A 14,833-nucleotide genomic window follows, 5' to 3' on the forward strand; every position below is an offset into this window, starting at 1 on the left:
GCTTAGTGTCCCTCACAAGGTTCTCTTGTCTCTGGAATGGTGGTTGCAAGACACTAACTTTCTGGGGGGTGTAGAGTTTGGTTATAAGCAGCCGGACCTTTCAGTCACTACTGATGCTTCTACCCTAGGATGGGGTGCTCACTGTCAGGGTTTATATGCTCATGGTTTGTGGGATGACTCGGAGTGTGAGGAACACATTAACCTTCTTGAACTCCGTGCAGTTTATTATGCCCTAATTTCGTTTTCTGACTTGATAGACAACAAGACAGTACAAATCCTTACAGATAACACCACAACTATGTTTTATTTGAATAAGCAAGGGGGCACGATGTCTCGGTCCTTATGTGCAGAGGCGATGAAGATTTGGGACTGGGCCATTGACCACTCGGTCTGGCTAATAGCTGTCCATATTCCGGGTGTAGACAATGTCACAGCTGATTGCCTTAGCAGGTTGGGGGGTGACACCCATGAGTGGTCTCTTCACGACAAGTATTTACGTCCTGTCTTTTCAGAATGGGGGACCCCAGAGTTAGACCTTTTCGCCTCGGAGGAGAACTGCAAGACTCCCCGATATTGCTCCAGAGGAGGCGTCGGCCTCGAGTCTCTTGGGGACGCATTTCAGTTAACTTGGTCAGGTCACCTGTTCTACATGTTTCCCCCGTTCCCTCTGTTAGCCAGGGTGATATCCAAGATTCAGAGGGACAAGACGTCATCCATATTGATTACCCCGTATTGGCCATGGCAGCCGTGGTTTCATGCCCTGTTGAGACTGCACAATCGTATGCATCGGTTTCCAGATCGACCGGACCTGCTGTCATTTCAGGGGGTGTTTCATCACAGAGTTCATACACTCAGACTGACAGCGTGGCTGATTCTTCAGGAGGGGGTTTCTCGGAGGGAGTGATGCACGTCCTCCAAAATTCCCATCGCTTATCCATTCGACAGTCATACTCCCTGAAATGGAACAAATTTTCTGAATGGTGTGGGGGTAGAGGAGTCGATCCACTGGCCTCCTCCCTTTCTGAGGTCCTGGATTTTTTGTGGGGACTTAAGCAATCTGGCCTATCCAATTCCTCTGTTAAAGTTTACATGGCTGCTATCTCGGCCTTTCATCCTCCAGTTGATCGAAAGACTGTTTTTTTCCCACTATACATCAAAATTATTTTTGAAGGGGCTCAATAATTTGTTCCCCCCCGGTGAGGGTGTTAGTCCCTCAGTGGTCCCTACCTTTGGTATTGGCGAAGCTCCTTTCCAAGCACTTTAAACTGTTGGCTACTTGCCCTCTAAATCTGCTTTCATTTAAGGTGGCTTTCCTTGTAGCTGTCACATCTGCCAGAAGGGTGGGTGAGCTGGCAGCTCTCTCCTGCGAACCCCCTTACTTGAGTATTCATCCGGATAAGGTGGTCCTAAGAACAAAAATAGAGTTTTTACCCAAGGTGGTATCAAAGTTTCATTTAGCGCAGGAAATTTCATTACCTGTATTCTTCAAAGATTATGTGTCTGATGCTGAGAGGTCCCTTCATACTTTAGATGTCCTTAGGGCTCTCCTTTTTTATTTGGATAGGGTGAAACCCTTCCGGAAAGATTCTCATCTTTTTGTTTGCTTTGTGGGCCCAAAAAAGGGGATGAAAGCCAATTCTCAGACTTTGGCCCGTTGGGTGGTGCAGGCTATTTTGTTGAGTTATAAATGTGCTAACTTACCTTGTCCATTGGAGGTACATGCTCACTCCACTAGGTCTCAAGCGTCTTCAGCAGCCCTCCTGAGAGGTGTCCCGTTGCAGGACATCTGCAAAGCTGCGACTTGGGCGTCTGCGGATATGTGAGACACTATGCCTTGGACGTCCTTGACAGGAGAGAGACAGTCGTGGGTACAGCAGTCCTGCAATCAATCTTCCTGTCATAATGCATTTCTACCTGCCACCCAGGCATTTAAGCTTTGAAATCTCCCATATGGGACTGCACAGGAAGACCGCAGATGAAAAACAGTGTTTCATACCTGTAACTGTTGTTCATCTAGGTCTTCCGTGCAGGCACACATACCCTCCCTCCTTCCCCGCTAAATCTCTTGGTACTTACCTTGCAGTCGGCGGCGAAAGAGGACTGAGGGTATGTCGGGGGCGCCCCGCCTCATAGGAGCTGTTTTTCGGCGGGAAAAGACGGCCGCTCATGTGCAGTGAGAGGCAGAGGCGCCCCCTAGTGGTGTTGAGCTGTAAAAATCTCTGAAATTGGCAGGCCTGCGCGTGTGCAGTCCCATGTGTGCCTGCACAGAAGACCTAGATGAACAACAGTTACAGGTATGAAACACTTTTTCTTTATAAGTTATCCAGTCTTTGCCTTGGAACTCTGTATGTGGTTTTATCACCTCTGCCGGAACAATCCACAAGGGCCTTTTCTCTTCTAGATATTTTTTATATTTTTGCCAAACTGAAAAAACATTTCTCCTTACATAATGATGTTGAAACATACTATCTGCTTTGCATTTATCATAACATAGATATGCATGCCAACCAAACAAATTGTTGTGACCCTCCAAGGTTAGTAACTTTAAATTAGATAATTTTACCCAGTCTCTTAGCCATGTTAAACATATCGCTTCATGATATAATCTCAAATTTGGTAATTGTAATCCACCTCTTTCTTTTGCATCACATAACACTTTCATCTTAACTCTTGGCTTCTTCCCAGCCCACACAAAATCTGATATTTTCCTTTGCCATTTGTCGAATTGCTTGTTGTCTCTCATAATTGGGATAGTTTGAAGCAAAAACATCACTCTTGGTAACACATTCATTTTCACAACTGATATGCGTCCCAACAACGACAAATTCAGTTTGTTCCACTTTATCAAATCCTTTTCTAATTGTGACCATAGTTTTTCATAATTATTCTTAAATAAGTCTATATTTTTCATTGTTAATTCTATTCCCAAATATTTTGTTTTGGAGACCACTTCACACTTCACAATACTCATTAGCTCGGCCTGTTTCTTTTTCGTCATATTTTTATAGAGCAATTTAGATTTAGCTTTGTTAACATAAAAACCCGCCAGATCTTCAAATTCTTTAATCTTATTTAATAATAACGGTAATGTCTGGACCGGGTCTTCAGTAATAAACATCACATCGTCAGCAAAAGCTCTGAATTTGTAAGAAAAACTTTTGAGCCTTATACCTTTAATACTGTGGTCATCCTTTATCTGTCTTAACAATATTTCCAAAACCATAACAAACAACAAAGGTGAAAGTGGACATCTTTGTCTCGTTCCTTTTCTAACTTCAAATGTTTCTGTTATGTCATTATGCATATTGTCACTTGTTTGTTCTTATAGATAGCTTTTATAGCTTCTGTAAATTCTTGCCCCAGTCCCATCTTATCCATTAATAAAAACATAAAATCCCAATTTAAATTGTGAAAGGCCTTCTCCGCATCCGCAAACAGAAAGCCCACCTCTTTCTCAGGGTGTTTATCATAGTACTCTATGGCATCCATGACAACTCTCAAGTTGTCCCTTATTTGTCTATTTGGTAAAAATCCAGCTTGTTCTTCCCCAACAGAGTCCATCAAAAATATTTTCAATCTCTCTGCTAAGACTCTTGCAAAAATCTTATAGTCGTTATTTAACAATGATATAGGCCTATAATTTTTAACATCTGTCAAATCCTGTGCCTCCTTTGGAATCAATGAAATACTTGCCTTGTTCCAAGTTTTTGGTAGTCCTTTTTTCTTCATTATTTCATTCATCAACTCTTGCATAATTGGCACTAGGTCTTCTTTCAATATTTTATAAAATTTGGCTGAAATTCCATCTGGACCCAGTGCTTTTCCTAGTTGTGTTGAGTCTATAGCTTTTGAAATTTCCTCTTCCGTAATTGGGGCATTTAAATTTTTCTTCATAGTATCTGAAATCCTGGGTATCTTCGCCTTATCTAAATACTGTTCTATTTCTTTTACATCAGTAGTCTTTTTCTGGAATAATTTAGCATAATATTTGTAAAATGTTCTCTTTATGCCTTGGTGTTCCACAACTTCTTTTCCTTCCTCAACTATTTTGCCAATTATTTATTCTCTCTTTCTGAAAATTGGGTGACATTCTTAGTGACTATAGCCCTTACCCATGGGACCCCCCCTCCCAACTGCATAAAAGAGGAGAAAGTAAGGTGTTAAAATTACTGTTACAGACCATTAGAATTCTTCCTTGGTGAACAGGCATATGTGGGCAAAGATTTTCCCTCACCTTTGCTTTCCTGTTGATGGGATTATGATTTGAGGAGGGTGGAGGGTGCTGATTTTAAACAGGAACAGCAAAGGGTGCTAAAACCTACACACATGAACTCTACAATGGATTCATTCAAGCAAGAATTTCTCATTGTTCCCTCCACTTCCCACTATCGGTTGAGGAGGTGATGTCATGTAATGATTTAAGGTGCAGAAAGGAACAGAATTTACACCTCTTCCCACTTTGTATGGATCTTTTTGTACAAAACATGCACTTCTACCTCCACCTCTTCTTTACAGAGGAACAGGAAAACTAGTGCATAATTGGGCTGCTTTTAAATGAGTGAAATCTGAGCCTTCGCGCATCTCACTCTGCTTATGTATGAATATATGTGCATATTCTCTTTGTCTGTTTTTAAAAAGATAGACAATAGCCTCCACTCTGCACTGTAGACAGGCTACCTATGGTGTATGGGTTTGTGTATGGGGGATTAGAATGCAGCAAGACACCCCCTCAAAGCAGCACCTAGTCTTTCTTGCCTTACAAAGAAGACAAGTATTGCTCCTGCCTCTTTCTCCAAAGAGGCCAGCCATGGCAGACATTCAGGATTGGAGTGGGTGTGTGGGTTTAGGTAAGATTTAGATTAAGAAAAAAACCTATAAATGTAACTCTTGTTGCAACATCTTCTATACTGCCATCTGCTAGAAGGAAGGCACTTGTTCATTCCTACTGTTAGGCTAATGACCAGTAATTGAAATGGCCTTGTAAACAGTGTCCCAGCTATATAGAATCAGAGCCCTTTCTAAACCAATGAGCCAGCAATGTGATTGAGGAGAAATGCACAGAAATGCCAACCAGTGATGACATGTTTGGTGTGATGATGGACTAAGTGTTCTGGTTGGCTGGTATGCCTGCCAAGGACATACATACAGAGTTGACCTTCTATACAGCTCCTCCCCTAACGTTTGCCAAACAGGGAAAAGAAACTTGAAAACAGCATGAGGACATTGTGGCACTGGCAGGAAAAAACAACCAGAAGAAATGTCATTGGAACTGTGTGTATATTATGTGCCATCAAGTTGCTTTAGATTTATAGTGAACCTATGAATTAATGCACTCCGAAATGTCCTATCATTGACAGCCTTGTTCAAGTCTTGCAAATGGAAAGCTAGGGCTTCCTATACTGAGTCAGTCCATCTCATATTGGGTCTTTCTCTTTTCTTACTGCCTTCAGCTTTCCTAGCATTATTTTCATTTCCAGTGAGTCTTGTGTTCTCATGATGTTACCAAAGTAAAATAGCCTCAGTTTAGTAATTTTAGCTTCTGGAGAGAATTCAGGCTTGATTTTATCTGGGAGCCACTTGTCTTTTCGGCTGTCCATGGTATCTGTAAAACTCTCCTCCACATTTTGAATGAATTAATCTTCTTTCTGTCAGCTTTTCTTCCTTGCCCAGTGATAGGTCATGTTCAGATAATTTTTTGATCAGTTATCTGAATGCTCATTCCTGAGAGGAGTTAGCCCCAGTCTCAACACTGAAGAGGGAGACAGATTTCTGAGTGGAAAGGGATGGGGCTGGAGGTAAACAGACTTAAATACAAAAGGTAGCAAAGTAGCATTAAGAATGGTTAACATGGATGTGATGATCGGACTTGTAATGTTATTTGTCCAGGATGGCACAGAAGAAAGGCATTAATTAAAGTATTATTAATAATAATAAAAAATTTAAAACAAGTTCATTCAGCCAGGTATGTAATTTCATTTTTTTTCTAATTTAGGGGAAATTTCTGCAGTGTATTACTGGCCAAGACATCCAGAGCTGAAGCAAGGTGTAAACTTTGTCAAAAAAGATCTCTATCAAGTTGATCACTTGTTCCTAAGAAGTTCTGTAATTAGCAGTGTTTTTGTTCCATTAGAACAGCTTGATAAAGATACTGTATCAAAGCTTGTTCTTAGAACAAAGCGATATAAATGTCCACAGTGTAAACCCAATTATGAAGAAACTCGGAAAGAAAATTATGAAATTAACTGTGACCTGCTGGACTTGCAAGACTGCAGAAAGACTTGGGAAAAAAAAACAAAAGATGCTTTGAAGTATCTGAATGATTTGTTACATTGTTCCCATGGAAAATTTGAAGAAGGAGAACCTAGTGTGATGAACATCCATGCTTTGCAGCTTTGTTATCTTTTAGCAGCAAGATCTGGTAAGTTTGCTGTCAAGATAGGAAATCCTAAACATACAACCATTTCCATTTTTCTCTTTCTCTTCTAATCTGCTACTTGTGTATGTTTGATATATGAGTGTGAATAATAAAGTATAGGAGTAATTAAAGAATGAGAGAGAGAACAAAAAGAAAATAACAGACTGGGATACTTTGTTTATAAAGAGGTGTACTTGCACATAGCTGTTCTATGCAATGAAAAATTATCTAGGTAGCTTGCATCAGAAATGAAACAGTGTGGAATATTTTCATAAGTAACATGTATTGGTTTCTTCCCATGCATTTGTTTTTAAATTTTGAGGACACAATAGAAAAAAAAATGCCAGTCTCATAGGAAGTGTTTAGATCTTTCTCATATATCATATATATCTAATTCTGAACAATAGCCAGGGTAGGCTGGGAGGAAAAAAATGCGCTTGGAAAAGGGCCCTGCCTCTCAAAGAAGAGAGGGAGAAAGCCTGCCTAGCCAGCACCATGTGGCTTGGTCAGATGTGTCCATCAGGTGGGGTGAGGCTAGCAGAGTAAGCTAGTGCATATCCTTTTCCAGGTAGAGGACACTGGGCACATCCTTCTCCACAACTTGTAGGACAAGGGCCACCAGCTCATGGCAGCAGTGGATCACACAAACCATGCACTGGGCAAGGGCTACCTCTTCCTTGGGGCTAGTGTTACCAGATTCCTGGGGAGGCAAACCGGGAGATGGAGAGGGCACAGGTGAGGGGCTGTGGAGGGCTATTTACCTCATGTGCGGTTTGGAGCACCCTGTGTCGTGCCAGGAATGACATCATTCCTGGTGCAACACAGAAGTACTGGGATGTGGGAGGGATGATTGAGTAAAAATCAGCCCCAAACACTAAATTAGGGGATGATTTTTAAGGAATAGGCCCCTGGCATGACCTATTACTTCCACGTCATGCCAGGAATTATGTAAATTCTGGTGTGACACGGGGGCACATGGGGGAGCTCTGGACCATTCAGGAGCATACTTTGCCTCGGGTTCTCACACTTTCTTCCCCCCTGATGGCCAGGTGTGAGGTGGCAGGGCATCCCCCACCCCACCAGGTGAATGGCAAGCCTACTTGGGCCTAGTGTAGCCCCAGTGGGTGGGAAGCCCTGAGCTAGAATGGCCCTAGTGGGGTGGTAGGCCCCTAGGCATAATGGTAGCCTTAATCGTCAATTCACTGACAAAGGCCTTAGGACGTGGACAGGAAAATCTGCAATATAAGGCCATGTTCTGATATTTGTCTACAAACATAGGGGCGCCATATGGGAAAAAATGTAAAAACTGAAAAAGAAGGTAAGCCAACAGGGATTTTAAAATCCTGCAACTTAAAAAAAGAGAGATCTGATGACTGTACATCATGAGATCTCAGCTGGTGCATTAGGAGCTGTAGAACAACCCCAAGATCTTTTAGTGGAGGGGGGTGGGATACTGCTGGAATGGAAAGGACAATGGCAGCTGGGGAAGGCAGGCTCTGATTTCTTGTGGGTGGGCCACTGTTGTCCTTCCTTTCCTTCCCCCACTTCCTCTATATCACTAGGAGGGAAGCAGGAGAGTGGCCAGTGAAAATAGCATCGAGTATTTGGGCTGCTGCCCTCCTTTTTCTTTCCTCTTCCTTTCCACCACTTCCTCTTCCTAACTGTTAGGAGGGAAAGAAGAAGGTGACCAGAGAAGGCAGGCACTGAGCATAAACAACGTTGAGGTTAGGAGGGAGCCTGGGCATCCATGTTCAGCTGCTATGTCCTGGCATATCCTGGCAGGCTTTCCCCCCTTCCTGGTGCTGCAAATTGATCTTGGGGAAGTAGAGTGCTGGCAGTGTTTGGGCTGGGTAGAAACCTGCATCCACCTGGGCTTCCTTTAAGCCCAAATACCTCTCCCAATCGCCCTCCTCTTTCTTTTATGGCAACAGCAGTATGTGTCTGTGTTTACTCTCTCCCCCCCCTCTCATGAGAACATGCAAGGAATTGTGGGGGGACATCTCATTTCCCACCACATCTTGCCCTTCCCTTCCCTACCATGTCCTCTTTCCCTGCCCCCTTTTCCTGCTTCCTTCTCTCCTTCCCCTCCACCTTTGCCTGCCCCACTATCTTCACTTCCTCTCTGACAGCTTAACCCCTATGGGCCAGTTGTGTGGTGGGGAACCTGCAAGGACTAGCTGGTGGTACTTCACTTTCCCCTATATCCTTTCCCCCCATATTATTTCCTCTTTCCATCTTCCTAGCATTCTCCATTTGCTCACCTTTCCCTACATCCTTCTCTCCTTCAAATTCATGAAACAACTTACCTTTTATCTTCCCCCATTTCTTAATTTACTTCATTGATATACTACCTTTCTCCATAATGTAGACCCAAAACAGCTTACATCATGTTTCTTGCCTCCTTATTGTCTTCACAACAACCCTGAGAGGTAGGTTAGGCTGAGTGTGTTGGATTGGCTCAAAGTCACCCAGTGAGTTTCCAAAGCAGAGTGATGATTTGAACTTGGGTATCACAGATCCTACTCTGAAACTCTAACCAATACACTACACTGGCTTTTGTGGGAAGGATGCTTTTGAACATTAGGAAGCAGCTGGGCCTGGGTGGGCCATGCAGGTCAGTTGGTTCGTAGGGCCTGTAGTTGGTTCTTGGCCTGGCCCCAATATGTCTTCCCTCAAAGTAGGCTTGCCAGTCCCCCAGTGGGGGCGGGAGTTCCCCAGCTCCCCTCTTGCCACCTCTCACCTGGCTGGTGGGAGGAGAAAAGTGCAGCAATGCAGTGGTGCAGCAATGTAGTGGTGGGGGTATTTTGAGCTTAATGTTTGGCAGAACTGTGCAGCCATGAATCTTGCCATTTAATGACCCAGTGAATCATTCTTAACTGCATAAAAAGGTAGTAAGGGCTCTAAGAACTGCCCTTCTGTTCTTAAAATGGGTAATTGCTGACCCTGGCCCTCCTCTTTCCAGAGATTCAAAAGTCTCTACTACTGAATAGATTTATTGTCCAGAGATAGTGAAATGAACCTGGGCTGGGTGAGATTTCTTCACAGAGCAGCACATGGGGACCAGTGCACCCCCTCATTATTACTGGAACTCTGAGTTAATTGTTCTACTAGGCTGTGTATCTTGTATCAGCTAACTTGGATGACTGCTTGTTGTTTAATTAATAAGCAATGTTCTGTTTCTTTGCAAAGATGATCCTTTTGAAGGAGTAGGATGTATATTATATAACGAAAATGGATTTTTTGTAAGTATAATTCCTTTTGCCATTATTTTAAATTTCTACTTCTTTCGTTACATAACTGACTTAAGTATAGTGTGGATTTTGTGTTTAGCTCCAGATTAAGACCCCTTGTTTACATCTGACATCATTGTCTGTCTGTCTGGCCACAATTTATTGCATAGTTCGGTTTTGCTGCTTCTGTGCAGTCCTACAATGAAGCTGCTCAAGGCAGTGCAGGCCTGCTGTGGAGAATATTTCCACAACTTCATGGAAGACTAGGAGCACTTCTCCTCTTTGATGCTTTCCCATCAAAACAGAATGTGATCACAAGGCGGGTACTGGTCCGTCAGTTCTCTTTTCACTACTGCAGAGAGAGAACCTCTGTTGTTGCTCTCCTTGCTTCATTCTCAAGGCTGATTTTTAAAAAAATCATCATTCCTTAAATGAAATTAAATTAACAAAAGAAACGATTGCTGTTTTTAACTTCGTTGTCATGATAAAGAGGCCTCTTCAAGGGCTTGTGACCATGGTATTAAAATGATAGCTATTCAATGTCGGAATTTATTGCAGAAGAACAAGCTGGATTCCTACCCAATAGACAAATTAAGGACAATTTAAGGACAGTAATAAACGCTATTGAATATTACGATAAGCACTGTGATAGGGAAGTTGGTTTCTTTTTTGTAGACGCGGAAAAAGCATTTGACAATTTGAACTGGGATTTTGTGTTTGCCACTATGGAAAAGCTGCAAATGGGAGAAAAGTTCACACAAGCAGTTAAAAGAATTTACAAAGACCAGTGTGCAGTGATTGTAGTTAATGATGATTTGACTAAAAAATTGAAAATAGGTAAAGGTACAAGACAAGGTTGCCCATTATCTCCATTGTTGTTCATTTTGATTTTGGAAATTTTGTTGATTCCAATTTGAGAGGACGATACAATCCGTGGCATAAAAATAAAGGAATTTTCCTACAAAGTCAGGGCATTTGCGGATGATGTAATGTTGATAGTGGAAGATCCAATAGACAATATGCCAAAAATAATGGATAAAATAAAGGAATTTGGTGATTTGGCGGGATTTTATGTGAACAAAAAGAAGTCGAAGATATTGTGTAAGAACATGACGAAGCAAAAACAGCAAGAACTAATGGATATAACGGACTGTGAGGTAGCTAATAAAGTGAAATATTTAGGAATTGAGTTGACTGCAAAAAATATAGATTTATTTAAAAATAATTATGAGAAACTGTGGCAACAAATAGAGATTTGATAAAATGGAATAAATTAAATTTGTCATGGTTGGGAAGAATAGCAGCAGTGAAGATGAATGTGCTACCACGTGTCATGTTTTTGCTGCAAACTATTCCAGTTATCCGAGACTTCAAACAATTTGACAAATCACAAAGAAAAATTTCAGACTTTGTGTGGGCAGGCAGGAAACCCCGAGTGAAAATGAAGGTATTACAAGACTCGAAAGAAAGAGGGGGGCTGCAACTGCCAAACATAAGATTATATTACGAAGCAATTTTCTGACATGGTTAAAAGATTGGATAACGTTAAAAGACCGTAAACTACTGACTTTGGAGGGACACAAAAAGTTGTTTGGATGGCATGCCTATTTGTGGTATGATAAAGTTAAAGCGGACTCTATGTTTTTGCATCACTATATCAGAAGAAGCCTTTTCACAATCTGGAAGAAATATAAGAATTACATGGAAAGTGGTATCCCTTCATGGGTGGTACCATATGAAGTAATAGATCCGAGAACTGTTTATAATGAACAACGTTTAACTTATAAAGAGATAATGTTGATAGAACATAGAATACCAAAAATAAAGACACAAGAAGAGTTATCTCCTCACTATGAATGGTTTCAATATAGGCAAATTAGGGATCTTTACAACTCGGACTGTCTAAAGGGAGGAATAAGACTAAAAAACTCGGAGTTAGAAGAAGTGATTCTACAAGAAGGCAAAAAAGATATTTCGAAAATATACAAAATACTTTTAAAATGGTATACGGAAGACGAGACAGTCAAAGTCCAGATGGTGAAATGGGCAATAAACCTTCATAAAGAAATAACAATGGAATCATGGGAATACTTGTGGAAAAATACTTTGAAGATTTCAACTTGCACCAACATTAAAGAGAATGTATACAAAATGATGTATAGGTGGTATTTAATGCCTAAGAAGATTGCGCATGGAAATGCAAATATGTCAGATAAATGCTGGAAATGTAAAAAGCATGAAGGATCATTTTATCATATGTGGCGGTCTTGTGAGGTAGCTAAGCAATACTGGGGAGATATAATAGAAATAATTAATGAGGTTTTGCAAACCCAAATAAATAAGAACCCAGAGTTGTTGCTACTGAACTTGGGAATGGAAGAAGTTCCAAGGCAGTACAGAACATTGCTATTTTACATGACTACAGCAGCAAGACTTTTGTATGCGCAGAAATGGAAAGTGCAAGAAATACCAACTATAGAAGATTGGTGTATTGTCGAAGGCTTTCACGGCCGGAGAATGATGGTTGTTGTGGGTTTTCCGGGCTGTATTGCCGTGGTCTTGGCATTGTAGTTCCTGACGTTTCGCCAGCAGCTGTGGCTGGCATCTTCAGAGGTGTAGCACCAAAAGACAGAGATCTCTCAGTGTCACAGGGTGCTACACAGTGGTATAGCACCAAAGACAGAGATCTCTCACTGTGACACTGAGAGATCTCTGTCTTTTGGTGCTACGCCTCTGAAGATGCCAGCCACAGCTGCTGGCGAAACGTCAGGAACTACAATGCCAAGACCACGGCAATACAGCCCGGAAAACCCACAACAACTATAGAAGATTGGATTTACAAATTGCTGTACATGGCTGAGATGGACAAAATGACAAGAAAACTTAAAGATCTTGATCCAGGAGAATATATTGCAGACTGGGAGAAATTGAAACAATATCTAGAAAAAAAATGGGATGTGAAAGGAGGATTGTGGCAGTTTGAGAATTATTAATATGTGACTTTATAAAGGGGAGAGAGAAGTAACTTTACCATTAATGGGGAAACTTAGCTATTAATTAATCTAAGCTAATATTAGTAATAAGGAGATTGTATTAAAATAGATAGTTTAAACAGTGAAATGTAGATTGATATATTAGAAAATTGGAGATATAGAAGAATTTGAACATGCTTAGAATAAGTGATATAACATATATAGGACTTAGAAAAATTACGGTTAAGAGTAATTTGAGTAATAAGAGGGGTTTGGGGTTGGAAAGCTGTTGGAAGTCAGTAAGGAGGGGGGCAAAGGGTGGGGGCTGATATAATTTACATAAGACGGGGAATTTGTGTATTGAATAACATTGTATGTACTCACCAATAAAATGTTTTTAAAAAATGATAGCTATTCTCTGTGCCTTATCTGCCTGGGGGAGAAGTGGAGCTGCTTGATCATTTGGTTACCAGTTTACCCCAAGGGCATGATCTGCTAAAACTTTTTTGGTTCAGAGCCATTTTTTTGTGAAAGGCTTTGGCTGTGTGTCAGCCTGACAAAAGGGCTCCCACACATTGTGGGAGGGTGGGACAGCCTTGGTTCTGAGTTCAGAACCATCCATTCCATTGAGGGTCTCTTGACTCTGAGGTTCCTAATAATGCTTAGTTCATCAGCTAACACACAGACAGGTGTCATTACTCAGGTACAGTTGCTCATGGCAAGGCTAAATTAATTTACATGTACAGCAATATAAGTAGCTAGTCTATTGATGTGCATGTCTGCAAGAGAATGTTAAAATGATGGTTGGGAATGATAGTTAAATAGTCTTTCCTGTAAGGCTCTGAGTATTTTACCTGAAGAATTTCTCCTGAGGAGCTCTGAATCCCTTCAGCCTCATAAGAGATATATTTTTGTTTAACCATTCTAAGTGGTATAATATAGGAAGAATTGAATTATCTCCAATTTGTCCATCAGTTCCTGGGGGGGGGAAACTGAAGAATAACTTTAAAAGTCAAATTGATGGTTATGTATATAAACAAGCTACACTGAGGCATTTAGATTTCTTTCTGGAATTTTTACTTTATTTAATGCTGCTGGGAATACTGCATTTTATATACTTTGTACCATTTCATCTGAATATTTATCTAGATGTATGTATGTATGTATGTATGTATGTATTTATTTATTTATTTATTTATTTATTTATTTAAAGGTAAAGGTAGTCCCCTGTGCAAGCACGGAGTCATTACTGACCCATTGCCCTGTGGTGCTGAGTGGTAAGTTGCAGTACTGCAGCCCAAGCTCTGCTCATGACCTGAGCTCGATCCTAGCGGAAGCTGGGTTCAGGTAAGCTGGCTCAGGGTTGACTCAGCCTTCCATCCTTCCAAGGTCGGTAAAATGAGTACCCAGGTTCCTGGGGGTAAAGTATAGATGACTGGGGAAGGCAATGGCAAACCACCCCGTAAAAAAAGTCTGCCAAGAAAACGTCATAATGTGACGTCCCCCCCCATTGGTCAGTAATGACTCAGTGCTTGCACAGGGTACCACCTTTACCTTTCTTTCGTCCGTTTAGTCAGTTTAGTTAGTTAGATTTATATCCCTCCCTCCCTGCAAGCGGGCTCAGGGCAAGTCACAACATCATAAAATCATAAAAACCACAATTTAAATTCAATAAATAGTTAAAATCATTATAAATTAATAAAATCCACAGCTCTCATTAAAAAGTGGAGCAGAACAAAGTGAAATAGCAAAGGGCCATTAAGATAGTACACCAGCTCCTCAACCACTCTCATAGGCCTCTTTTTCCTAAATTTCTTTGCTCATGTCAAGACATCAAAAAATAAAAACTTGGGGCGAGTGTGAGGATTATAAATTTTTAATCATAACTCTTTTCCTCTATGAATTAATTCAAATGGCTTATTCTGTTTGCTACATGATCTTTACTTTTAAACTTTACTGTTTAATTTGCTTGCCACGTACTTTTAAAAGTTATTTGCATATCAATAGGTTTTGTATGTATGTATGTATGTCATTTATGTCTTTTATAGTCCACCTTTCTCACTGAGACTCAGGGCAGATTACACAGTATGAGATTATTACAATCAGTATCAAGTACATTTCAATACAGTATCAAGGACATTTTCATAAACAATGCCATAGGGTAAATAGATACAAGTTTAAAAAGACATAGCATTAGCAAGAATCCAATACAGAGT

The 14,833-nt window shown here is 40.9% G+C and overlaps 1 protein-coding gene across 2 annotated transcripts in view; it reads left to right on the plus strand.

Annotated features, from left to right (window-relative positions):
* Positions 1–14,833, plus strand: part of LOC129335415 (cytidine and dCMP deaminase domain-containing protein 1-like) — a 92,483-nt gene that overhangs the window by 15,051 nt on the left and 62,599 nt on the right. For both annotated transcript variants that reach the window (XM_054987868.1, XM_054987869.1), the window contains exons 5-6: positions 5,993–6,418; positions 9,605–9,657. In XM_054987868.1, the coding sequence (XP_054843843.1) occupies positions 5,993–6,418; positions 9,605–9,657 (479 nt within the window). The remainder of the gene's footprint in view (positions 1–5,992; positions 6,419–9,604; positions 9,658–14,833) is intronic.

The sequence above is a fragment of the Eublepharis macularius genome, chromosome 9 (assembly GCF_028583425.1).
Source record: "Eublepharis macularius isolate TG4126 chromosome 9, MPM_Emac_v1.0, whole genome shotgun sequence".
Classification (NCBI taxonomy): Eukaryota; Metazoa; Chordata; class Lepidosauria; order Squamata; family Eublepharidae; genus Eublepharis; species Eublepharis macularius.